The 25,688-nt window shown below is 40.4% G+C and overlaps 1 protein-coding gene across 3 annotated transcripts in view; it reads right to left on the bottom strand.

The window, feature by feature from the left end:
* The window catches only part of FASLG (Fas ligand), a 54,372-nt gene that overhangs the window by 5,761 nt on the left and 22,923 nt on the right, over positions 1 to 25,688 (bottom strand). Inside the window, exons 1-3 of one of the 3 annotated variants that reach the window (XM_065936781.1) lie at positions 22,404 to 22,524; positions 3,569 to 4,288; positions 2,917 to 2,962 (exon numbers count right to left, since the gene is read on the bottom strand). In XM_065936781.1, coding sequence (XP_065792853.1) covers positions 2,917 to 2,962; positions 3,569 to 3,886 — 364 coding nt within the window. In that variant the 5' untranslated portion in view covers positions 3,887 to 4,288; positions 22,404 to 22,524. Of the gene's footprint in view, positions 1 to 2,916; positions 2,963 to 3,568; positions 4,336 to 22,403; positions 22,525 to 25,688 lie in introns of those variants that run through there. The other 2 variants (XM_065936780.1, XM_065936782.1) reach the window with 2 other exon arrangements.

The following is a 25,688-nucleotide window of genomic DNA, read 5'->3' as shown; positions in this document are numbered from 1 at the left end:
CCATTTGGCTAATGAATTCAGCTAACTTGGCCTTTGAAGAAAGTTGCATAGACGAGTGCTCATCCCTAGCAAGCTCCTCATGGTTAGTCTGTAAAACTCCATATGGTGTGCGGATGCTCCAATCAACTGAGACTATGATGTGAGCAGTCATTCCCTCTGTAGCTGCCCAGACCACACACCATGAATGAGGTGTTAGTGAACAGGAAAGGCAAAACTGAGTCTCTTCTACATTCCTATACCACAAACCATCTGTGCAGCTATCTGGCATTCAGCCACGAACTGACAGGAAATGGAACAGAGAACCACATGTTGTCTATCTTTATATCCCTCACAGTGTTGGTCTCATGGAAGGTACTCAATAAAAATACCTGCTGGATAAATGCTGGAATAAATAAGTAGAAATATACCCTACACTTTTGGTGATGACTGTTTCCTGCCCCAGGGTCTTTGCACATGCCATTCTCAGTGCTGGACTGCTTATCCCAGCCTCCCACCCCACCTACACACATACACACACCCACGTTAACAACACCTCCTTAGAGGGGACTTTCCAGACCACTCTGTCTTAGGTTGCATTTAGCACAGCTTGAAAGTATGTTGTCTGTTTGCTTACTTTTGTTTATCTTCTCTAGCCTGCTAAGAGCTCCATGAGAGCAGACCCCTTGTCTCTCTTGTTCTATCATCACCCACTAACCCACACCCAGCCTGGCATCCAGGAAGCACTCCAAGAACATTTGTGAATGAATAAAAGAGTCAATGAGTTAACTGTAGAAAAATGACAGAGAACCAAATAAGAAAGTTTAAATAATCTACAGTAGTAAGTACCTCCCAGTTAACCTGTTGGAGTATAAGTCCTTCTAGATGCTTACTAAGAAGATGAAAATATGTATATGTATTTAAAGAGTGAATATTAAACTAAACACAATGTTTTACAACTTGTCTTTTTATCTCACAATATGGACTACACAATCTCTATGACATTCAATGTCCTTCTAGTATACAGTTTTAGTTGCTGCATATTATGCTCTTGTGTGAATACACTGTAATGTGTTTAACTAATTTCCTATTGAGTGGCATTTAACTTTCTCCTAAATGGTTTATTAGAAATAGTCTTACAAGCAAGTGGTGAACATCCTTATTATAAATTTTCAGGCACATTTTATTTTCTTTAGATAGCTTTAGTGATGAGATTACAAGGTAAATTAACATTATTAATCCTTTGATATATTTTTCCCAACTGCTCTTTAGAGAAGGTATAGCAATTGACATGCCCACTGACTGTCACTAAGCAGACCCTTTTCACTCACATTTTTTGCCAACTGGGCTTTATTTTTTTAAACTTCACTAATTAAATGGGTCAACCTAGGTATCCCCCTTTTTAAAACTTGCATCTCTTATCTCATTAGTACAGTTGCTAATTTGATTTCTGTGTGATAACACACCAATTTCTGGCCCATGTGGTTTGGTCTAAAGAAGACACTTAATACTTTTAGTGGGAAAGGTTGACCTGACTCATCTGTTAACTTGATTTTTAATCACTAAAAGGACTCTAGAGAGTGTTGAAAGATGAGTAATTTGGTGCCCATTTTACCGGCCACATTCCACTGATCTTCAAAGCTATTTCATTTTAGAAATCCTCCAGAAGCTTTATTCTTCTAACAAACATTTGTACTCTGCTTGGGTACACCTGGAATTTCTCTTTACAGGTTCATACCCAGAACTAGAAACCAGAGGACCCTACCAATAGCTCCTACAAGAGCCTACCTTCCAGGGAAATAGGGTGACTTGGGTTTCTCAGGCACAGCCTGAGAATTTGGAGCAGGCTTCCCTGACTAGATGACCAGTGCTGTCTTCTCTCTTCTTCCCAATTTCTAAGGATGAGATTTACTTATTGTCTTTGCAGAGGCATCCTGTCTGTCGTCTTTATTTCTCATTCCATGGCCATCAGAGACAGATAGGAGTAGGAGTTTCCCTGTGTCACAGGGCCAGAGCACCTACTGGTTAGAGCTGGAGGTGACAAGGCATCAGGAGCCTGAGTTCCTTCTCAGCCCCATTCCATAGCAGAGGTCTTGGGCACATTACTAACCCATCTGGTGTTTTGTTTCTCTTCTGAAAGATGAGATGACCGGACCGGATGTTCTCTAAGCTCCTTTCCATCTTAGTTTAATGAGTATTCTAAATCCACAGTTTCCGGAACTATGTCCTGAAACTTTAGGAGGCCGATGTTCAACATTGTCATCTTCCTGTCCTGGATCTCACACAGAGGATTTCCCTTTATTATCAAAAGTAGTACATGATTGTCTCTGAGTGAAGTGGGACCACCCTCTGAAAAATGCTTAACATTTTCCTCCAAGCTTTCCAGCGGCTGCAAAAGAATCACCCTAATCTGGATGACTGGTTGCCCACTCTTTAAAAGCTGAAATATAACCTATTAAAATTTTAAATCAGGTCTGACTCTTAAGTAATCTCTTATAGAGTTTAAATAGGAGAGCAAGGCTCTTTCCCAGCAACAGCTGTGTCTGCCTGCACCTCCCCTTCTCTCCTGAGGAGCTATAGCCATCGTCCTGTGCATGGGAATCAGGAGGCCTGAGGAAGGGGGCAGGCCTAGAGCCAGCTGCTTGGGGGGCAAAGGTCCAGGGTTGTATACGTGTGTTTCTCTTTCCAAATTCAAGTAGAAATTAGTTTTGAATTTTTTTGTGATACTTAACTAAACTAATTTTGAACAGTTAAACTCACTTCATATTTTAGGGCAGCTTCAAGAACCAAAATGACGAGAGATTTCAGAAATGGTTAGGATTTCTCTTCCATAGTCTATATATGCCCAAGAATAAGATGGAATTCAAGGTACTCCTTCACCATGGTTTGGGGCTGAGGACTGTTTTTAGAAACTCAATGTGCAGGCATAAAAAAACTCACCTATTTGCTTCTCCAAAGATGATGCTGTATGCCTTTGGCTGGTGGACTGGCAAAAGAGAAAAGATATATAATAATTATGAAGTTCTTTAAGCAAAGGAAGAAGAATTGTCAAATAAACTAAGCACTGGAAAGGGGATCTAAGCACCCAGAACCTCTCCTAACTCAGACTCTAGCTAAGCAGTTGCACCTATCCATGCCTCAGTTTTGTGATTTGAAATAGTTCTAATACTTTTAAGCACTTTCAAGGAAATTTAGTTTGTGCATTTGAACAAATTCACTTCTCAGATGCCAAGTTCCTTTTCTTTCTTGAATCAAGTATGAGGTAGGTAGTAGAGTTCTTCCTTTCTCAGATGATCAGCCAACTGAGAAAGAAGAACTCTTAACTGCCAGGCCTAATTTGATCATGATCCCTCCCAAGACAGAAAATATTCCTTCCACCCATTTGAGCCCCCATTTCTCTGGAGGTGGAATAGGATGGCTAGCGTGATTCACTTCTAAGACAGGAAGCAAGGATTGAGAAGTAAGTAGGCTGCAAGCCAAGTGTGGTCCATGTGGATTCCTGCCGCCCTCCTCCGGCACTGCAGCAGGGCAGTTTCACCCCATCCCCCACTCCCGCACCTTCAGGGCACTGGCAACCCCCCAGGCAGCTTACCTCTCTGAGTTCGGCCAACTCCTTCTGTAGATGGAAGAGCTGAAATATCCCCAGCCCCAATCCAACCAGGGCCACCAGAACCATGAAAAACATCACAAGGAGACACAGGCCTGTGTTGTGGTCCCTCCTCTTCTTCAGAGGTGGCGGCGGTAGCGGAGGCAGGGGTGGCGGTGGCGGTGGGGGTGGCCTCCGTTGCCCCGGCCTTCCTGGCGCTGAGGACGGACAGGGGAAGACAGACCCTGGAGAGGCCCAAGGGGAGCTGGCACTGCTGTCCACCCAGAAGATTGGGGGGTATGGATAATTCAAGGGCTGCTGCATGGCATCCAATGCCTCAGGCCAGCCTCCAGCCAAGCGTTTTCCTCTTCCTCAGTCGTGCAGAGGCCCAATTTCTGACTGCTCAAGAGAAGGAAGCCGGTTCTCTCTTTATAGAGTTTCCAGAACCAAGGGAAACACCTCTCTTTCGTTCTCTCTTTCGGCTTCTCAAAGAGACACCCACTCACTCTGCATCTAAACCTGAGAAGCCTCAAGAAGCTCAGAGCAAACCCCCGGGAAGTTTCCGCCCACAACTTTCTGATGAAAGCTTTCAAAACCCCAATCGCTGCTGCCCTGCTCCCCGAAAGGTTGGTAGGGTGGGCTCCTTGTCCTCAGGCCCTGAGAGAGCGTGTAATGTCAGCGCAGCGCTGTGGGCTCCGGCCATTGTTCAGCTACAAGGAGAGTGACCTGTGGGGCAAAAGCACCAAGTCATGGCCAGAGAAGTCACTTCTGTGTCTTACCTTTGGCAGGAGGGAATCACCCCCCACACCCAAGTACTATTTACCCTGACACAGCAAAGCACCATAGTTTACAGGTTACAAACCTGCCTGCCTACTCTATACTCTCTAATAGATCAGATTGCAAACCAGTGGCCCATATGCCTCACAGAGCCCTCAGACTTGCTTTCCTTGTGCCTTACAATGTTGTTTATTTCTATTTATTGTCCTCCTCAAAAAAAAAAGAGATGGTCCATAATGCAGGCACTCATCAGGTGTTTTGCTGCACCTAGAACTCAGGCCAGAAAAGCAGTGGGCATTATGATACTTTCAGTAACACAAGATAAACCAACCACTGAAGCCTGAGGTAAAAGATTACTGTTGAGACTCACAGTGGACTGCTGTTATGGACTGAATAGTGTTCTTCCAAAGTGTAAGCACCGAACCCCAACCCCCAATGTAATTGTATTTGGAGATAATGCCTTTAAAGTGTAATTAAGGTTAAATGAGGTCATCTGAGTGGGACCCTAATCCAACATGATGAATGTCCTTATAAGAAGAAGTAGAGGGTTGCCCTGGTGGTCCAGTGGTTGAGAATCTGCCTTGCAATGCAGGGGACACATATTCCATTCTTGCTCTAGGAAGATCCCACATGCCATGGGGCAACTAAGCCCGAGAGCTGCAACTACTGAAGCCACATGCCATAGAGCCCATGCTCTACAGTGAGAGAAGCCACTGCAATGAGAAGCCCGTGCTGTCTACAACTAGAGAAAGCCCATGCACTGACGAGGACCCAGCATAGCCAAAAATAAATAAACAAATATTTTTTGAAAAAGAAAGAAGAAGAAGTGGTAGAGACAGAAGGGATGCATGTGTATAGAGAAAAGGCCAAGTGAGTATGCAACAAGAAGGTGGTTATCTGTAAAATCAAGAAAAGAGGACTCAGGAGAAACCAGCCCTACCAACACTTTGATCATGGACTTCTATCATCTAGAACTGAGAAAATAAATTTTTGTTGTGTAGGCCATTCAGAAACATTGGGATAGTCCATATATGTTATAGTCATATTAGGTTTTGAAACACTAGAATATTGGACAGTCTGGAGGCCCTGTCTGCAAATCCAATCAGCTGGAGTAGGGCCACTGCTGCAGCTCTCAGGGACAGGACATGGGTATGCCAGGCTGCCTGGCTTGCAACAACCCTCCACTGTGTTTCCCAAGAACTTCAATGTGAGAAATGGCCTTCCTGGGCCCTTTAGGCATATCTGCTGCAGCTCTCAGGGACAGGACATGGGTATGCCAGGCTGCCTGGCTTGCAACAACCCTCCACTGTGTTTCCCATGAATCTCACTGTGAGAAATGGCCTTCCTGGGCCCTTTAGGCATATCTGCTGCAGCTCTCAGGGACAGGACATGGGTATGCCAGGCTGCCTGGCTTGCAACAAGCCTCCACTGTGTTTCCCATGAACCTCACTGTGAGAAATGGCCTTCCTGGGCCCCTTAGGCATATCTGTTTGCTACCTCTGTTATGGTTGTCAACATTTGTTGGATCATGGAAAAAGCAAGGGAGTTTCAGAAAAACATCTATTTCTGCTTCATTGACTACCCTAAAGCTTTTGACTGTGTGAATTACAACCAATTGGAAAATCCTTAAAGAGATTGGAATACCAGACCACTTTATCTGCTTCCTGAGAAACCTGCATACAGGTCAAGAAGTAATAGTTAAAACCAGACATGGAACAACTGACTCAAAATTGGGAAAGGAGTATGACAAGCCTGTATATTGTCACCTTATATGCAGAATACATCATGCAAAATCCCGGGCTGGATGAATCATAAGGTGGAATCAAGATTTCCAGGAGAAATATCAATAACCTCAGATATGCAAATGATACCATTCTAATGACAGAAAGTGAAAAGGAACTAAAGAGCCTCTTGGTGAGGGTGAAAGAGGAGAGTGAAAGAGCTGGCTTAGAACTCAACATTCAAAAACTAAGACCATGGCATCCAGTCCCATCACTTTGTGGCAAATAGAAAGGGAAAAAGTGGAAACAGTGACAGATTTTATTTTCTTGAGCTCCAAAATCACTGCAGACAGTGATTGCAGCCATGAAATTTAAAAAAACAAACAAACAAACAACAACAACAAAAAAACCCTTGCTCCTTTGAAGGAAATCGATCACAAACCTAGCAGCATATTAAAAAGCAGAGACATTACTTTGCCAACAAAGGTCCATATAGTCAAAGATATGGTTTTTCTAGCAGTCATGTACAGATGTGAGAATTGGGTCATAAAGAAGGCTGAGTTGAAGAATTAATACTTTCAAATTGTGATGCTGGAGAAGACTCTTGAGAGTCCCTGCAAGGAGATCAACCAATCAATCCTAAAGGAATCAATGCTGAATATTCATTGGAAGGAATGATGCTGAAGCGCCAATACTTCGACCACCTCATGTGAAGAGTTGGTTCATTGGAAAAGACCCGGATGCTGGGAAAGATGGAAGGCAAAAGGAGAAGAGGATGGTAGAGGATGAGATGGTTAGACAGCATCACTGACTCAATGGACATGAATCTGAGCAAACTCCAGGAGAGAGTGGAGGACAGAGGAGTCTGGTGTGTTGCAGTCCATGGGGTCGCAAAAAGGAAGACACGACTGAACAACAACAACAAAACCGAAGATGGCGGAGGAATAGGACAGGGAGACCACTTTCTCCCCAACAAATTCATCGAAAGATCATTTAAATGCTGAGCAAACTCCACAAAACAAGTTCTGATCACTAGCAGAGGACATCAGGCACCCAGAAAAGCAGCCCATCATCTTTGAAAGTAGGTAGGACAAAATATAAAAGATAAAAAGAGAGACAAAAGAGCTAGGGATGGAGATCTGTCCCGGGAAGGGAGTCCTAATAGAGGAAGTTTCCAAACACCAGGAAACCCTCTCACAGGCAAGTCTGGGGAATGTTTTCAAATCTCAGAGGGCAAACTAACCGGGAGGAAAAATAAACAAAACCCACAGATTACATGCCTAAAAGCAACTCCCAGTGGAAAAGTACCTGAGACACCTGCATCCACCACCAGCAAGTGGGGGCGGAAAGGAGAGGAGCGGGCGACATTGCTTAGGGCAAGGACCCGGGCCTGAATGCCCTGAGGGCAATTGGAGGGAGCTAATGTGAGATAGCAACTTAAACTGTGGGATAGCAAGAGAAAGAGAGAATTAACCTGCAAAAAGCCCTAACCGAAGGCACTGCCAGCCATTTGCAGAACAAAGGAGACTGCGGACTGGCCCATCCCCCACAGAAGGCAGGCGGCAGGGGGGAGGGGAAATGGGAAAACTCGGCCCCAGAGACGGCATCCCCTACCAAACTGCAAACAGGATTCCAGTTTCTAACCAAAGACTTCCTGAGATTCCGGATGGTTGACATCTGCCGGGAGGGTCACAGTCAGAGATCAGCTCCCCAGAAGAGACACAAGGCACACCCGACTGGCATACCCGACCGGCGCGCCTGGAAACTGAGGCAGGGACTGGGAGGGGAGAAGTCGCTGCACCTGAGGAGAGTGTGCTCATCAAGCTCGTGGCTGCCTGAGCTGCTTGGATGGGAAGGCACAAAATGCAGCCCCAACCGAGTCTGCGCCTTTGTGGAGTACCTGAGAACCTGAACCTGAGCAGCTTAGGCCTGGGAAGTGCACGCAACTCAGGGCCTGCTCCCTGTAGAGCAGCCTGGAGCCTGAGCAGTGTAGATGGGGGAAAGCACACACGCCATGAGTGGGGGCAAACCCAGAGTGGCCGGAACACTGCGAGTGCTCCCCACACAGGCCAGTGACATTTGTCTGCAGTTCCCCTCCCTCCCCACAGCATGACTGTACAAGCGAACCTAAACAAGAGACCACTTCCACCCACTTGTGTCAGGGCTGAAATTAGACACTGTAGAGACCTGCAAGCAGAAGCCAAATAAATGAAGGGAACTGCTTTAGAAGTGATAGGTGCAACAGATTAAAATCCCTGTCGTTAACACTGACTACACTGGAAGGGGCCTATAGATATCGAGAAGTGTAAACTGGAACAAGGAGCTCTCTGAAACTGAACTGAACACACACTGCCCACAACAGCTCCAGAGAAATTCCTATATATATTTTTACTATTAATTTTTTTATTAAAAAAGCTTTTTTCTTTTTTTTTAAAGTCCTCTATTACTCCTCTATTACTCCTTAATTTTCATTTTTATAACCCACTATAACCTTGCAAAAAAATAGGGGGGGACCCTATTTTTAAAGCATACTTCATATATATTTCTTAAATTTTTTGTGTTTTTGTTTTTTTTAATATTGTATTTTTAAGAGTCTAACCTCTAGATTTGTAATCTTCGTTTCTCAGTATTTGATATAAGTTTTGGACATTTAAGAATCCAACCTTCAGTACCCATTTTTACTCAGGAATGTGATTACTGGTTTGATTACTCTCTCCCCCTTTTGACTCTCCTTTTCTCCCCCAGATCACCTCTATTTCCTCCCTACCCCTTCTCTTCTCAATCCAATTCTGTGAATCTATGTGGGTGTTCTGGACTGCAGAGAACAATTAGGGAACAGAGTACTGCCTAGATCTGTCTCTCTTCTCTTGAATCCCCCCTTTTCTCCTCCTTCTCACCTCTATCTCCTTCCTCCCTCTCCTCTTCTTCATGTAACTCTGTGAACCTCTCTGGGTGTCCCTCACTGTGGAGAATCTTTTCACCATTAAGCTAGAAGTTTTATTATCAGTGCTGTATGGATGGAGAAGTCTTGAGGCTACTGGAAGAATAAGACTGAAATCCAGAGGCAAGAGGCTTAAGCCCAAAACCTGAGAACACCAGAGAATTCCCGACTACAGGGCACATTAAGTAATAAGAGATTATCCAAAAGCCTCCATACCTACACTGAAACCAACCACCACCCAAAAGCCAATAAGTTCCAGAGCAAGACATACCACACAAATTCTCCAGCAAAGCAGGAATATAGCCCTGAGTGTCAATATACAGGCCCAAAGTCACACCAAACCCATAGACACATCTCAAAACTCACTACTGGACACTCCATTACACTCCAGAGAGAAGAAATCCAGCTCCACCCACCAGAACACCAACACAAGCTTCCCTAACCAGGAAACCTTGACAAGCCAATCGTCCAACCCCACCCACTGGGAGAAACCTCCATAATAAAAAGGAACCACAGACTACCAAATACAGAAAGGCCACCCAAAACACAGCACTCTAAATAAGATGAAAAGGCAGAGAAACACCCAGCAGGTAAAGGAACATGAAAAAGGCCCACCAAGCCAAACAAAAGAGGAGGAGAAAGGGAATCTACCTGAAAAAGAATTTAGAATAATGATAACAAAAATGATCCAAAATCTTGAAAACAAAATGGAGTTACAGATAAATAGCCTGGAGACAAGAATTGAGAAGATGCAAGAAATGTTTAACAAGGACCTAGAAGAAATAAGAGAGAGTTAATTAAAAATAAATAATGCAATTAAATGAGATCAAAAAACTCTGGAGGGAACCAATAGTAGAATAACAGAGGCAGAAGATAGGGTAGGTGAGGTAGAAGATAGAATGGTGGAAATAAATGAAGCAGAGAGGAAAAAGGAAAAAGAATTAAAAGAAATGAGGACAACCTCAGGGACCTCTGGGACAATGTGAAATGCCCCAACATTCGAATCATAGGAGTCCTAGAAGAAGAAGACAAAAAGAAAGGCCATGAGAAAATATTTGAAGAGATAGTAGCTGAAAACTTCCCTAAAATGGGGGAGGAAATAGTCACACAAGTCCAAGAAACCCAGAGAGTCCCAAACAGGATAAACCCAAGATGAAACACCTCAAGACACATATTAATCAAATTAACAAAGATCAAACACAAAGAACAAATATTAAAAGCAGCAAGGGAGAAACAACATATAACACACAAGGGGATTCCCATAAGGATAACAGCTGATCTTTCAATAGAAACTCTTCAGGCCAGAAGGGAATGGCAGGACATACTTAAAGTAATGAAAGAGAATAACCTACAACCCAGATTACTGTACCCAGCAAGGATCTCATTCAGATATGAAGGATAATTAAAAAACTTTACAGACAAGCAAAAGCTGAGAGAATTCAGCACCACCAAACCAGCTCTTCAACTAATGCTAAAGGACAGCTAATGCTCTAGACAGGAAACACAGAAAGGTTGTATGAATGCAAACCCAAAACAACAAAGCAAATGGCAATGGGACCATACTTATCAATAACTACTTTAAATGTAAATGGGTTGAATGCCCCAATCAAAAGACAAAGACTGGCTGAATGGATACGAAAGCAAGACCCCTATATATGCTGTCTACAAGAGACCCACCTCAAAGCAAGGGACATATACAGACTGAAAATGAAGGGCTGGAAAAAAATATTTCATGCAAATGGAGACCAAAAGAAAGCAGGAGTTGCAATACTCATATCAGATAAAACAGACTTTAAAATAAAGGCTGTGAAAAGAGACAAAAAAGGACACTACATAATGATCAAAGGTTCAATCCAAGAAGAAGATATAACAATTATAAATATATATGCACCCAACATAGGAGCATTGCAATATATAAGGCAATTGCTAACAAGTATGAAAGGGGAAATTAACAATAACACAATAATAGTGGGTGACTTTAATACCCCACTCACACCAATGGACAGATCAACTAAACAGTAAATTAACAAGGAAACACAAACTTTAAATGACACAATGGACCAGCTAGACCTAATTGATATCTATCTATAGGACATTTCACCCCAAAACAATCAATTTCACCTTTTTCTCAAGTGCACACGGAACCTTCTCCAGAGTAGATCACATCCTGGGCCATAAATCTAGCCTTGGGAAGTTCAAAAAAATTGAAATCATTTCAGTCATCTTCTCTGACCACAATGCAGTAAGATTAGATGTCAATTACAGGGAAAAAAACTATTAAAATTCAAACATATGGAGGCTAAATAACACGCTTCTGAATAACCAACAAATCATAGAAGAAATCAAAAAAGAAATAAAAACATGCATAGAAATGAATGAAAATGAAAACACAACAACCCAAAACCTATGGGACACTGTAAAAGCAGTGCTAAGGGGAAGGTTCATAGCATTACAGGTTTACCTCAAGAAACAGGAAAAAAAGTCGAATAAGTAACTTAACTCTATACCTAAAGCAACTAGAGAAGGAAGAAATGAAGAACCCCAGGGTTAGTAGAAGGAAAGAAATCTTAAAAATTAGGGCAGAAATAAATGCAAAAATAAAAGAGAGAGAGAGAGACCATAGCAAAAATCAACAAAGCTAAAAGCTGTTTTTTTGGGAAGATAAATAAAATCAACAAACCATTAGCCAGACTCATCAAGAAACAAAGGGAGAAGAACCAAATCAACAAAATTAGAAATGAAAATGGAGAGATCACAACAGACAACACTGAAATACAAAAGATCATAAGAGACTACTACCAGTAGCTATATGCCAATAAAATGGACAACCTGGAAGAAATGGAAAAATTCTTAGAAAAGTATAACTTTCCAAAACTGAACCAGTAAGAAACAGAAGGCCTTAACAGACCCATCACAACCACGGAAATCGAAACTGTAATCAGAAACCTTCTAGCAAACAAAAGCCCAGGACCAGATAGCTTCACAGCTGAATTCTACTAAATATTTATAGAAGAGCTAACACCTATCTTACTCAAACTCTTCCAGAAAATTGCAGAGGAAGGAAAACTTCCAAACTCATATTATGAGGCCACCATCACCCTAATACCAAAACCAGACAAAAATGCCACACATAAAAAAGAAAACTACAGGCCAATATCACTGATGAAAATAGACGCAAAAATCCTTAACAAAATTCTAGCAAACAGAATCCAACAACATATTAAAAAGATCATACATCATGACCAAGTGGGTTTTATTCCAGGAATGCAAGGATTCTTTAATATCCACAAATTAATCAATGTAATACATCACATTAACAAATTGAAAGATAGAAACAATATGATTATCTCAATAGATGCAGAAAAAAGCCTTTGACAAAATTCAACATCCATTTATAATAAAAACTCTCCAGAAAGCAGCAATAGAAGGAACATACCTCAACATAATAAAAGCTACATATGACAAACCCACAGCAAACATTATTCTCAATGGTGAAAAATTGAAAGCATTTCCCCTAAAGGCAGGAACAACACAAGGATGCCCACTCTCACCACTACTATTCAACATACTTTTGGAAGTGCTGGCCACAGCAATCAGAGCAGAAAAAGAAATAAAAGGAATCTAGATAGGAAAAGAAGAAGTGAAACTCTCACTGTTTGCAGACGACATGATCCTCTACATAGAAAACCCTAAAGACTCTACCAGAAAATTACTACAGCTAATCAATGAATATAGTAAAGTTGCAGGATTTAAAATTAACACACATAAATCCCTTGCATTCCTATACACTAACAATGAGAAAACAGAAAGAGAAATTAAGGAAACAATACCACTCACCATTGCAACAAAAAGAATAAAATACTTAGAAATATATCTACCTAGAGAAACAAAGGACCTATATATAGAAAACTATAAAACACTGATGAAAAAAATCAAAGAGGACACAAATAGATGGAGAAATATACCGTGTTCATGGATTGGAAAAATCAATATTGTGAAAATGAGTATACTACCCAAAGCCATCTATAGATTCAATGCAATCCCTATCAAGCTACCAACGGTATTTTTCACAGAACTAGAACAAATAATTTCACAATTTGTATGAAAATATAAAAAACCTCGAATAACCAAAGCAATGTTGAGAAAGAAGAATGGAACTGGAGGAATCAACCTGCCTGACTTCAGGCTCTACTACAAAGCCACAGTCATCAAGACAGTATGGTACTGGCACAAAGACAGAAATATAGATCAATGGAACAGAATAGAAAGCCCAGAGATAAATCCACGAACCTATGGACACCTTATCTTCGACAAAGGAGGCAAGGATATACAATGGAAAAAAGACAACCTCTTTAACAAGTGGTGCTGGGAAAACTGATCAACCACTTGTAAAAGAATGAAACTAGAACACTTTCCAACACCATACACAAAAATAAACTCAAAATGGATTAAAGATCTAAATGTAAGACCAGAAACTATAAAACTCCTAGAGGAGAAAATAGGCAAAACACTCTCCGACATGAATCACAGCAAGATCCTCATGACTCACCTACCAGAATATTGGAAATAAAAGCAAAAATAAATACGCAAAAACAAACAAAAGGGACCTAACTAAACTTAAAAGCTTTTGCACAACAAAGGAAACTATAAGCAAAGTGAAAAGACAGCCTTCAGAATGTGAGAAAATAAGAGCAAATGAAGCAACAGACAAAGGATTAATCTCAAAAATATACAAGCAACTCCTGAAGCTCAATTCCAGAAAAATAAATGACACAATCAAAAAATGGGCCAAAGAACTAAACAAACATTTCTCCAAAGAAGAAATACAGATGGCTAACAAACACATGAAAAGATGCTCAACATTATTCATTATCAGAGAAATGCAAATCAAAACCACAATGAGGTACCATTACATGCCAGTCAGGATGGCTGCTATCCAAAAGCTACAAGCAATAAATGATGGAGAGGGTGTGGAGAAAAGGGAACCCTCTTACACTGTTGGTGGGAATGCAAACTAATACAGCCACTATGGAGATCAGTGTGGAGATTTCTTAAAAAACTGAAAATAGAACTGCCATGTGACCCAGCAATCCCACTTCTGGGCATACACACTGAGGAAACCAGATCTGAAAGAGACACATGTACCCCAATGTTCATCACAGCACTGTTTATAATAGCCAGGACATGGAAGCAACCTAGATGCCCATCAGCAGATGAATGGAAATGAAAGCTATGGTATATATACACAATGGAATATTACTCAGCCATTAAAAAGAATACATTTGAATCAGTTCTAATGAGATGGATGAAACTGGAGCCCATTATATAGAGTAAAGTAAGCCAGAAAGATAAAGACCAATACAGTATACTGACACATATATATGGAATTTTAAAAGATGGTAACGATAACCCTATATGCAGGACAGAAAAAGAGACACAGATGTATAGAATAGACTTTTGGACTCTGTGGGAGAAGGTAAGGGTGGGATGATCGGAGAGAATAGCATTGAAACATGTATATTATCAAGTGTGAAACAGATTGCCAGCACAGGTTGGATGCATGAGACAAGTGCTCAGGGCTGGTGCACTGGGAAGACTCAGAGGGATGGGATGGGGAGAGAGGTGGGAGGGGGGTCAGGATGGGAGACACATGTAAATCCATGGCTGATTCATGTCAATGTAGGGCAAAAACCACTATAATATTGTAAAGTAATTAGCCTCCAACTAATAAAAATAAGTGGAAAAAAAAGCAAAAGAAATCATTTGACTTAATTTCAATATATAATAGTTAAAAGAAGAGAGATAGAAACAATACAGAAAAACAACAGCATATACATCACCAAACTGGGCTGACCTATATCCAAACTTGAACAGTGCTGGGAAGTCCGTCATTAACAGCAATCTGGAGTCCCAATAGGGAAAGGGTCCTGGGCAGTGTGTCTACCCCATGGGTGAGACTCCAAATTGCAGTTTCAAGGGCTCCCACTTATAACCCCAGGTTGCAAACTGATACCATCATCAATTTGCACCTTCAAATGTAGCTATGGTTTTTGTAACATTTGAACTGTGGTATTGGAGAAGACTCCTGAGAGTCCTTTGGACACCAAGGAGATCAAACCAGTCCATCCTAAAGAAAATCAGTCCTACATATTCATTGGAAGGACTGATGCTGAAGCTGAAACTCCAATACTTTGGCCACCTGATGCAAAGAACTGACTCATTTGAAAAGACCTTGATGCTGGGAAAGATTGAAGGCAGGAGGAGAAGGGGACGACAGAGGATGAGACAGTTGGATGGCATCACTGATTCAATGAATATGAGTTTGAGTAAACTCTGAGAGTTGGTGCTGGGCAGGGAGGCCTGGTATGCTGCAGTCCATGGGGTCGCAGAGTCAGACACGACTGAGTAACTGAACTGAAGTGAACTTTTAAATGCTCGTTTTACCTTGTGCATTTTAGGATTGTTGGGCCCCGGGGTGGGTTTTGTTGACCCTCAGGGGCTCAAGAATTCCATGACCTGCTCCCTTTCTTATCTAAAGTGCTGCCTTACTTGCTGTGCATGCAGACAGGCATGGAATCTGGGCAGGCAGGTGATGAGCTGGTCAGAAACCTGTTCTCCTGTTTCTGAAGCCTGAACAAGACTTCCTCCATTTTAATTTCCCTAACACGGCACAATGTTCTCACTCTTACAGGTGGGCAGATTTAACATGATTTTAAATTCACATATGGATTTCTTCATAGCCAAAAAAAATAGTACGTTTATAATTAATAATCAGAAAACATAATTTTAAGAATTCCACCTTATGTACAACCAAAACACAACCCTTAAAGTATTCTGAAGTAATTCTTAGTAGCAGTTGTATAGAATCATATTTTTAAACTATAAAAGTTTTCCTGAGAATGGCAAAGATTCAAATAAATGGAAAAAATCCCCCATATCCTGGATGGGGAGGTTAGTAACATGGTTAAGATTGTGTGCTTCTGTTGTGAGACTTCCTGGGTTCAAATTGCAGATTTTCCACTTATTAGTTATGTGATTTGGACAGGTCACTTTCCCTCCTCTATGCCACAGTTTTCTTATGTATAAGAATGAGCAATATGAGAATTAAATGAGCCACAGCATTTGATACACTTAAAATAGTCCTCAACATAAAAGTAAACACTCAACAAATGTTACTGTTCTTGTTGTGTTTGTGGGAAAATAAAGTGTATCTTCCCACAAACAATTTGGCTGTAGACTTAATGTAATTTACCCTCTTTCACTAAGAATAAAAGACAGGAAGGAGAGGAGAGATTGCAGCAAAAAGTACAAGTCAATGTCTGACATCCAGTATCCTGAGAGATGCTACCAGTGAACAGGTGCACCGATGGATTCCTCTGTTTCAGGCTATGACCACGGTGCTTTTCTATCTCAAACTCCCACAGAAAATTCTAGACTTATTCAATAAGAATTATGCTTATTTTTCTGTCCTGCTTCTTTTCTTGATTCATTCTGTGCTAGCCACAGTCAGAATCCTAATATCTGCCCTCAACATGCTCAATGCCCTCCAACCCTAGAGAGAACTCTGAACTGAAATAGACAAAGGGAGCAGTCTTAAACCTGGGTGTCGCTCTTTGATAGTGCTACTCGAAGCATCACAGGTTGGTAAAGTTCCTAGCAAAATAAACACCCTGATAAACAATGACAGGGGCCCATTATAGTTTGGGGTTCTACCAGAACGTTATGAATTAGCAAAAATAATCTTTTACAAATAGATGTTACCTCTGTGATCACTAAAGGGAAAAAAATGTGTATTTGCTCTTGGGAGAGGCACTGAATAAATAAATCAAAAAGTCAGCAAGCTGGCAGCTCATCCAAATTGAAGAGTTTCTTTCCTTCTCACCTTTCCCCTCCTACCTGCATCTCTGATTCTGGAACCAGGGTTCCTTGAGGATGGATGGGGCAGAAAAATTCAGAGTTGGTGATTTCTCTCAGCAGGTAGGACTGCTAGTCACAGAGATTTAAAGAGATGTGCATGAGTTCATCTTTGTTTTTCTCTACATGTGAATTGGTTTTCTTAACATAATCTATCTTTTCTCCAAGTGAATTACAGTGGCATATTTATCATATATGAAGTTTGTACATATAGTTGGGTCTTTTTCTGGACTCTTATCTTTGTTTCATTTATTTATTTCTCTATTCCAGTATGAGAGTCATACAGTTTTCACAATTATAGCTTTATAAAACGTCTTGAGGCTAGTATGGCAAGATTTTCTCTTTTTCAAAATTAACTTGAGTATATTTATTCTCTCCCATATCTATTAGGAAAAGAAAAACTACCATGGTCTTAAAATGTTCTACTGGACTCTTTATTGTAATTGTACTAATTTAGGTGAAGTATTTTCTTTAAAATGTTTTTGCCCTATCAACAGCTTTTCATCTGTCCTTTATGACTTTTAAAATTTTTCTCCAGGATGGTCTTATCGTTCTTTCTTAGATTAATTGCTAGGTATTTTATAATTTTGTTGTGATAATAAACATTGTCATTTTCTGGGGTATTTTTAGATTCTGTGGTAAGCAACCTCTACATAACCCCAATGATCCTCCACCTCCTGGTATTCACACTTTTTCATAATTCCTTCCCCTTAAGTGCAGACTGGACTTCTTGACCCACTTGTAATAGAATAAAGCAGACATGTTGGGATAGCACTTCCAAGATTAAGTCATTAAAAGACTGGCTTCTGCACTACAGATGGCTGACTTCTCATTGTATCCTCATAGGGTGGAAAGAGAGAGGAAGCAAGATTTCCTCTTCCTCTCATTAGGGCACTAGTCTCCTTCAGGGGCTTCCCTGGTGGCTCAGACAATAAAGAATCTGTCTACAATGCGGGAGACCTGGGTTTGATCCCTGGGTTGGGAAGATCCCCTCAAGGAGGACATGGCAACCCACCCCATTATTCTTGCCTGGAGAATCCCCAAGGACAAACGAGCCTGATGGGCTACAATCCAGTCAGTCAGTCAGTTCAGTTGCTCAGTTGTGTCCAACTCTTTGTGACCCCATGGATTGTAGCACGCCAGAATTCCCTGTCCATAACCAACTCCTGGAGCTTACTCAAACTCATGTCCATTGAGTCGGTGATGCCATCCAATCATCTCATCCTCTGTCACCCCCTTCTCCTCCTGCCTTCAGTCTTTCCCAGCTTCAGGGTCTTTTCCAGTGAGTCAGCTCTTCACATCAGGTAGCCGAAGTATTGGAATTTCATCTTTAGCATCAGTCTTTCCAATGAATATCCAGAACTCATTTCCTTTAGGATGGACTGGTTGGATCTCCTTGCAGTCCAAGGGACTCTGAAGAATCTTCTCCAACACCACAGTTCAAAAGCATCAGTTCTTCAGTGCTCAGCTTTCTTTATAGTCCAACTCTCACATCCATACATGACTACTGAAAAAACCATAGCTTTGACTAGATGGACCATTGTTGGCAAAGTAATGTCTCTGCTTTTTAATATGCTGTCTAGTTTGGACATAGTTTTTCTTCCAAGGAACAAGCATCTTTTAATTTCATGGCTGTAGTCACCATCTGGAGTGATTTTGGAGTCCAAGAAAACGAAGTCAGCCACTGTTCCCATTGTTTCCCCATCTATTTGCCATGAAGTGATGGGACCAGATGCCATGATCTTTGTTTTCTGAATGCTGAGTTTTAAGTCAACTTTTCCCCTCTACTCTTTCACTTTCATCAGAGGCTCTTTAGTTCTTCTTTGCTTTCTGCCATAAGGATCATGTCATCTGTGTATCTGAGGTTATTGATATTTCTTCCGGCAATCTTGATTCCAGCTTGTGCTTCATCCAGCCCAGCATTTTGTTTGATGTACTCTGCATATAAGTTAAATAAGCAGGGTGACAATATACAGCCTTGATGTACTCTTTTCCCAACTTGGAACCAATCTATTGTTCCATGTTCAGTTCTAACTGTTGCTTCTTGACCTGCATACAGATTTCTCAGGAGGCAGGTCTGGTCATCTGGTATTCCCACATCTTTAAGAATTTTCCACAGTTTGTTATAATCCACACAGTTAAAGGCTTTGGCATAATCAATAAAGCAGAAGTAGATGTTTTCTGGAACTCTCTTGCTTTTTTGATGATCCCACGGATATTGGCAATTTGATCTCTGGTTCCTCTGCCTTTTCTAAATCCAACTTGAACAACTGGAAGTTCACAGTTCATGAACTGTTGAAGCCTGGCTTGGAGAATTTTGAGCATTACTTTGCTAGTGTGTGAGATGAATGCAATTGTGTGGTAGTTTGAACATTCTTTGGCATTGCCTTTCTTTGGGATTGGAATGAAAACTGAACTTTTCCAGTCCTGTTGCCACTGCTGAGTTTTCCAAATTTGCTGGCATATTGAGTGCAGCACTTTCACAGCATCATCTTTTAGGATTTGAAATAACTCAGCTGGAATTCCATCACTTCCACTAGCTTTGTTCGTAATCATTTGTAGTCATAAATGACTCTGATTTAAATAAATGCTCTTCATTCTGTAATAATTTAGACTCTTGTAAACTTAGGGACTCTCTTTATTTATGGTAGTGTGCCTATTGACTCCTGGGGTTTTCTTTCCTATATACATAACATTATTAGTGGATAAAATGAGAAATTCTAATCTCCCTTTCTAATCCTATGCCTCATTCTTTTACTTTTCTTTTTGAACTGTCCCAAACCTCAAGAACTATATAAAACAATAACTGTGATTATGGGTATCTATATCTTGTCCCTAATCACAGACAGAGAGACTGTTCTAAAGTTTCTCACAATAAGTATGATATTTTTCAAAGGTTTTTGCTTTTAATATATAACTCTATCAATAAAGTTTCCCATTATATCATCAGAATCTCATCAGTAAACAGATGGAACAGAAATTAGGATAGCTTGAGAAGGGCTTAGCAAAAGGGACAACCATATAAGTAAGGTGTAGGAACATGATAAACAAAATGGAATAGCTCTAGCACTAGAAGGAACAGGGTTGTTACGAAGAAAGATAAGTTATTGGTACCTAAGAAGGACAGATGTGTACAAAGACGACAGCCTAAACAGGAATTGTGACTTTGAGTCAAGAATTGCAGCCAGTCCAAGGTGGACCTAGACAATAAATATCCTATTCTACTACAGGATAGGTCCTTCTCTTCTGCTGGGGCTTCCCATTAGGCAAATTCAATCAGAAGCTAGAGGGCAAGTAAGTCCATTGAAGTAGTCCATATAAGGTAAATTCACAGGAGAGAGAGCAAACTATAGTCCCATTCCCTACCATCACCTTCATCATGTTCGTACTACCTAGAATTTTAATTCTGGGTTGTGATGGATCCTTACAGTTCCTTTGTACTAGTATTTAAATGGTAGTTTAGCTGGATATACATTTCAAAATCTGACATTTTTTCCCCAAAAAATTTGCAACTAAGATTTCTTTCAAAATTTTTATCTACTTTCTTGATGCTTTGAAGTTTTCAGATATCTTCCAGCTCAGTAATACATCCAATACATTCTTCAGCTATATCTTTTCTAAAATTTAACAAATTCATTAAGATTTTTATTACAACTATTGCATTTTTTCAAATCCAATATTTTCCACCAGTTCTTTGTTTTCCTTGATTAATGTTGTATTTTACCTTCATATTTTTGGAAGGTATTTCTCATGCTTATTTTCAACTTATTTTCTATGGTCTGTTAATTTTCTTTGCCTGGTATAACTTGTTTGGTGTTGTCTTTCTTTTAGAGCACTGTGTTCCTCATATGTCTGATCACTTTTTCTTGCGAGCTTACCCTTTCCTGCAAGTTTCAGTTCTCATAGAGCATAATGTGAAGCATGTGGGGGGGGGGGGGCTAGAGGGAGGGAGAGGTGAAGGTGGCTAAAGCCCAGGAATCCAGGAGAAATTCATGCCCCTCCTAGTGAGCTTAGGGAGTTGGCAGTGGGTCCCTCCTTAGGAGGAAGCACCTCTGGCATTATAATCTGAGGTAAGTCATCCCCTGTTTGTCACCTACCTTGCCAAGGAAAATCTACTGAGGGTCTGCCTGACATTGCTCTTTTTTTTTCAGAGATTTTCTTCCTCAGCTGGAGTCATTTATCTATACCTGCTGTAGACTCCTCCTCCCCATCTCAGCCAGATTCCATCACTATATTGGTATTTCCCCCAGTGCTTTTGGACATCCACTGCTGTTTATCTGCCTCAAAATGATGGTTGGTTAAGCAAGATAGTAAAGAAAACACACAGAATCATAAAGCTCTGGCCTGGCCCATCTCCGTGTGGCATCTGACCCTCTTCTCCCCTGAGCTGCTGCAAATGCACACACACATGTACACTGAGATCCAGCCACCCCTTCTTCTCCCCTCAAGAGCTTCTCAGGTTGATGTCAATTACTCAGGCCAATCAAGACACTGCCTGTTTCTTGGAGTGTTTCAAGGGTCAGAGCCAGAAACCCATGCTCATAAGTCATCTTGTCAGCCCTGCTATATTCTTTACATCCATTGCCTCTAGTGTTATTGTGAGGATTAATTAAATGAGTTGATTCACATGAGGCACTTAGGAGAGTGTCTGGAATTTAGTACATGTTTTACAACTGTTATCAGTAATTATTATTTATCATCACCATCATTAATATGCAGAATAAGTCTATGAAAATGAGTATATTATCTTTATAAATGAATAATTAGATTCAGAGAAGAAAAGGAAACCCTGACAAGAGGTTGAGCCAGGCTTCAGTCACATTTAAGTCTATTTGATCTGCAAATAGTGTGCTCTTTCTATTCTTTTTATAGGTGGCCCTTTTCTACTCCCACTTCACAATCTGATCGGCTCAGGAAAATCTGTAAAATATTGAAGGCTTTTTAACTCACTTCAGGAGATGGATGACCACAACTTTCTTTGTGCTTCAATTTGATCTCTTGTCTCTAAGATAAAGGTAACTTTGATGTTCTTTTCTAGTATAAAAGACTGAACTGGAGGATAAGCTATCAAGCTTGTTTCTCCAGGTCACAGCAACTTGAATGGCGAAAATCTGGAGACTGTGGATGACAGCAGCAATGGGGCCAAAATTATCCTTCATCCCTGCCACTCCATGCAACAGTATTATTGGATGTCAAGACTATTCTCATTTTTTCCCTGTCTTTTGTGTATCAACTGGAGTCTGGACAGAAAAACAGAAGCCACTCCAAGTATCCAAAGTGGGGAAAGGATTAATACAGGAATTAAAGATTGGGCAAGCCAAGGTCCATAAGGACAACTTCAGGAAACTTTGAAGTTCAAACTTATGCTACAACCAGTAGTTTCAGCTTCCAACAACATTGATATTGGTGATTCTTAGGAGAATAGCATAAATCTGTAGGAAAACCCCAAACCACTTCTGCTGTCCCACACACACTCCTCAGTAACTACCGTGACAACCAGTGGCTTCTCCTCCATTACTTTCCAAATCTCATGCAATTTCTTCTCATTGATGGAATCCAGTTGGAATCTCACTTGCAATGGAGTGGAGGAATTTTCATTTATCAGCTTTATGCTCCTGGGAACAGGGAAGAGGATAAAGAGGCAGGGGTAGTACTGAGTATTAACAAATTATACGTGGTACACTGCGTCTGTTTTGTTCAACATCACTGGGTAAAAACTCAACATATGTTGGCTGAATTAATAATTCCAAGAGGGTCCCAGGTCATGAACAGGACTATTTAGTGGGAATTAAGATTCTATTGCAGCCTCATTCAGTGATGTTATGTGCTCCACAGGCTGACAACACCCTACACATGCTATCAGCCTCTCATTGACTTAGAATCATGACAACATTGTATTTCTTCACCTTCCACTGAGGTGGGTCATGTCACTTCTTCAGTTGTCACTGATGCAAGTGTAAATCTGATCATGTAAATCTGCTTCTTAAAAGTAACACTTCAGTGGCTGCCCATTGCCTTTAGAGTAAAATCTGAACACTTTATCATGACTTCCAAGACCCTGCATTATCTGGGCTCTTCCCAGCTCTCCAGCTTAACCCTTTCTACTCCCTTCCTCTCTCACCACACACAGGCCACACTGGCCTTTCAGTTCATCAAATGGGGCAAATTCTTCATTACCTCAGGATCTATGCCTAAGAAGCTGCCTGGAAAGCTCTTTGCCCCACCTCTGCCCCACTTTTATTTGACCAGGTGCTAGAACCCTTCGATCCTAAACTACATATCACTTTCTCAAAGAAGTCTTCACTTGTCACTTCATCTAAAGGAGATAATTCCAGTTAGTAATCTCTCTCTGGGATTTTTTTCCCCCTCTTCTGGTACTTATCACTATTTGATAGGTATAGATATAAAATCACATCAACTGTATACCCAGTCCAGCACAGTGTCTGGCAACTAATATGCACTCAAAATAAATGTTGAAATTCTTTACAGGCTCCTCACAAAGTGATTTTATAGAATACTCAAATTATGTTTCACTTTCTAAATTTCCCATCAGCTTTTGGCTTTTAAACCTGAGACAAGCCAAAAGACATTTGAAATAAAACAGACTTACTACCAAAGGCACCTGTTACCATTAATAATCCAACTGGATCCCAAGCACTCATTGGTCTTTCCTGCCTCCAGATGGCCTCCTTTCTACCCAAAGTATGTCCCAAGAAGCCAGGGAGAGGCTCCATCATCTCTCTTGCTCAAAGGTTTTAATACCATTTCATTGTATTATTATCTCTCTCAGGAGGTTCATCATGTTCTCCTGCAGTTAGAACCCTGGTGGCTGACCTTGACATGGTAGGTGAGGTATGGCTCGGCTTACTGACAATATTTTCCTCTCAGTCTCTGCATGTCAACACAGCAATACATAGTGCACAACTGGGAACAGTGTGGGAGGTCATACACTGGTTCCCTAAATCTTATCAGTGACCAATTGCTTTAATTTTTCAAAGACAAATGAAAAAACATTCCAAGCCAAGAATAGTGCCTGGTATTAGAGGCACTCAATAAACGTATGCTGATTATATGAATATAGATGAAGAAATTGACACTTAAATAGATTAAGGGACTTGCCTGAAGTCACACAGCCTGTTGGCATTGAGTCAAAATTCTAATCCAAAAAGGACACAATGTAAGAGGGATTACGAAACAAGGCTGCTTTGTGAGGAGTGCTCCCAAGTACATAGGGCTGAGGACCCACTGCCTACAGGCCAGTAAGAGACAGGATAGGACAATATCTATTAAGACTGAAAATGTCTGAAAAAATAATAAAGATCAGAGCAGAAATAAATGAAATAGACACTGAAAAAACAATAGAAAAACTAATTAAACTAAGAGTTGGTTCTTTGAAAAGGTAAACAAAATTTACAAACCTTTATCCAGACATCCAGAAGAGGACCCAAATCAATAAAACCAGGGGGGCAGGGAGGAGAAGTTACAGGCAATACCACAGAAATGCAAAGGATCATAAGAGGTTACCAGAAACAATTGAACACCAAAAAAATGGACAATCTCCCAAGATAGAACCGGAAGAAATAGAAAATATGAGCAGATCAACTACCAGTAATAAAACTGAATTAGGAATTAAAAAAAAAGAAAACTGGATGAGATGGCTTCACAGGTTAAATTTACCAAATATTTAGAGAAGAGTTAATGCCTATTCTTCTCAAACTATTCCAAGAACTTGGAGAGGAAGGAATGCTTCTTAACTCATTCTGAGGGGCCAGAATCATCCTAATACCAAAACTAGCCAATGTACCACACATAAAAGAAAATTACAGGCCAGTATCACTGATGAACATGATTGCAAAATCCTCAACAAAATACTAACAAACCAAATTCAACAATACATTAAAAGGATCTTATACCATGATCAAGTGGGATTAATATCAGGGATGCAAGGATGGTTCAGTATCCACAAACCAATCAATGTGATATACCACATTAACATATTAAAGAATAAAAATCATATGATAACCTCAATAAATGCAGAAAAAGTTTTTGATGAGATTTAACATCTATTTATGATTAAAAAAAAAAAAACTCTCACAAAGTAGCTATAGAGAGAATATATCTAAACATAATAAAGGCCATATATGACCAGCCCACAGCCAAAATTATACTCAATAGTGAAAAACTGAGAACATTTCATTTAAGATCAGGAACAAGACAAGGATGCCCACTCTCACCACTTGTATTCAACATATTATTGTAAGTCCTAGCCACAGCACTCAGACAATAAAAAGAAAGGAATGGAATCCAAAAGGGAGAGGAAGAAGTAAAACTGTTTGCAGATGACATGATACTATACATAGAAAATCCTAAAGACACCACACAAAAAAATACTAGAACTCATCAATGAATTCAGTAAAGTTGCAGAGTATAAAATTAACATACAGATGTCTATCGTATTTCTATTTCCTAACAAGAAACTATCAAAAAGAAAAATTAAGAAAACAATCCCATTTACAACCACTGCAAAAGAATAAAAATAAGTCTAACTAAGGAGGCAAAAGAATGGTACTCAGAAAACTGTAAGACACTGTTGAAAGAGATTGAAGTCAACACAAACAGATGAAAAGATAGCTCATGTTCATAAACTGAAAGAATTAATATGGTTAAAAAGAGCAAACTACCCAATGTAATCTACAGACTCAATGCAATCCCCAGAAAAATATCAATGGCATTTTTCACAGAACTGGAACAAATAATTCTAAAATTTTTATGG

This window comes from Muntiacus reevesi, chromosome 5, assembly GCF_963930625.1.
Source record: "Muntiacus reevesi chromosome 5, mMunRee1.1, whole genome shotgun sequence".
NCBI classification, from domain to species: domain Eukaryota; kingdom Metazoa; phylum Chordata; class Mammalia; order Artiodactyla; family Cervidae; genus Muntiacus; species Muntiacus reevesi.
Note: the sequence above shows the minus strand (reverse complement) of the source record. Positions and strands in the feature narration are given on the sequence as shown.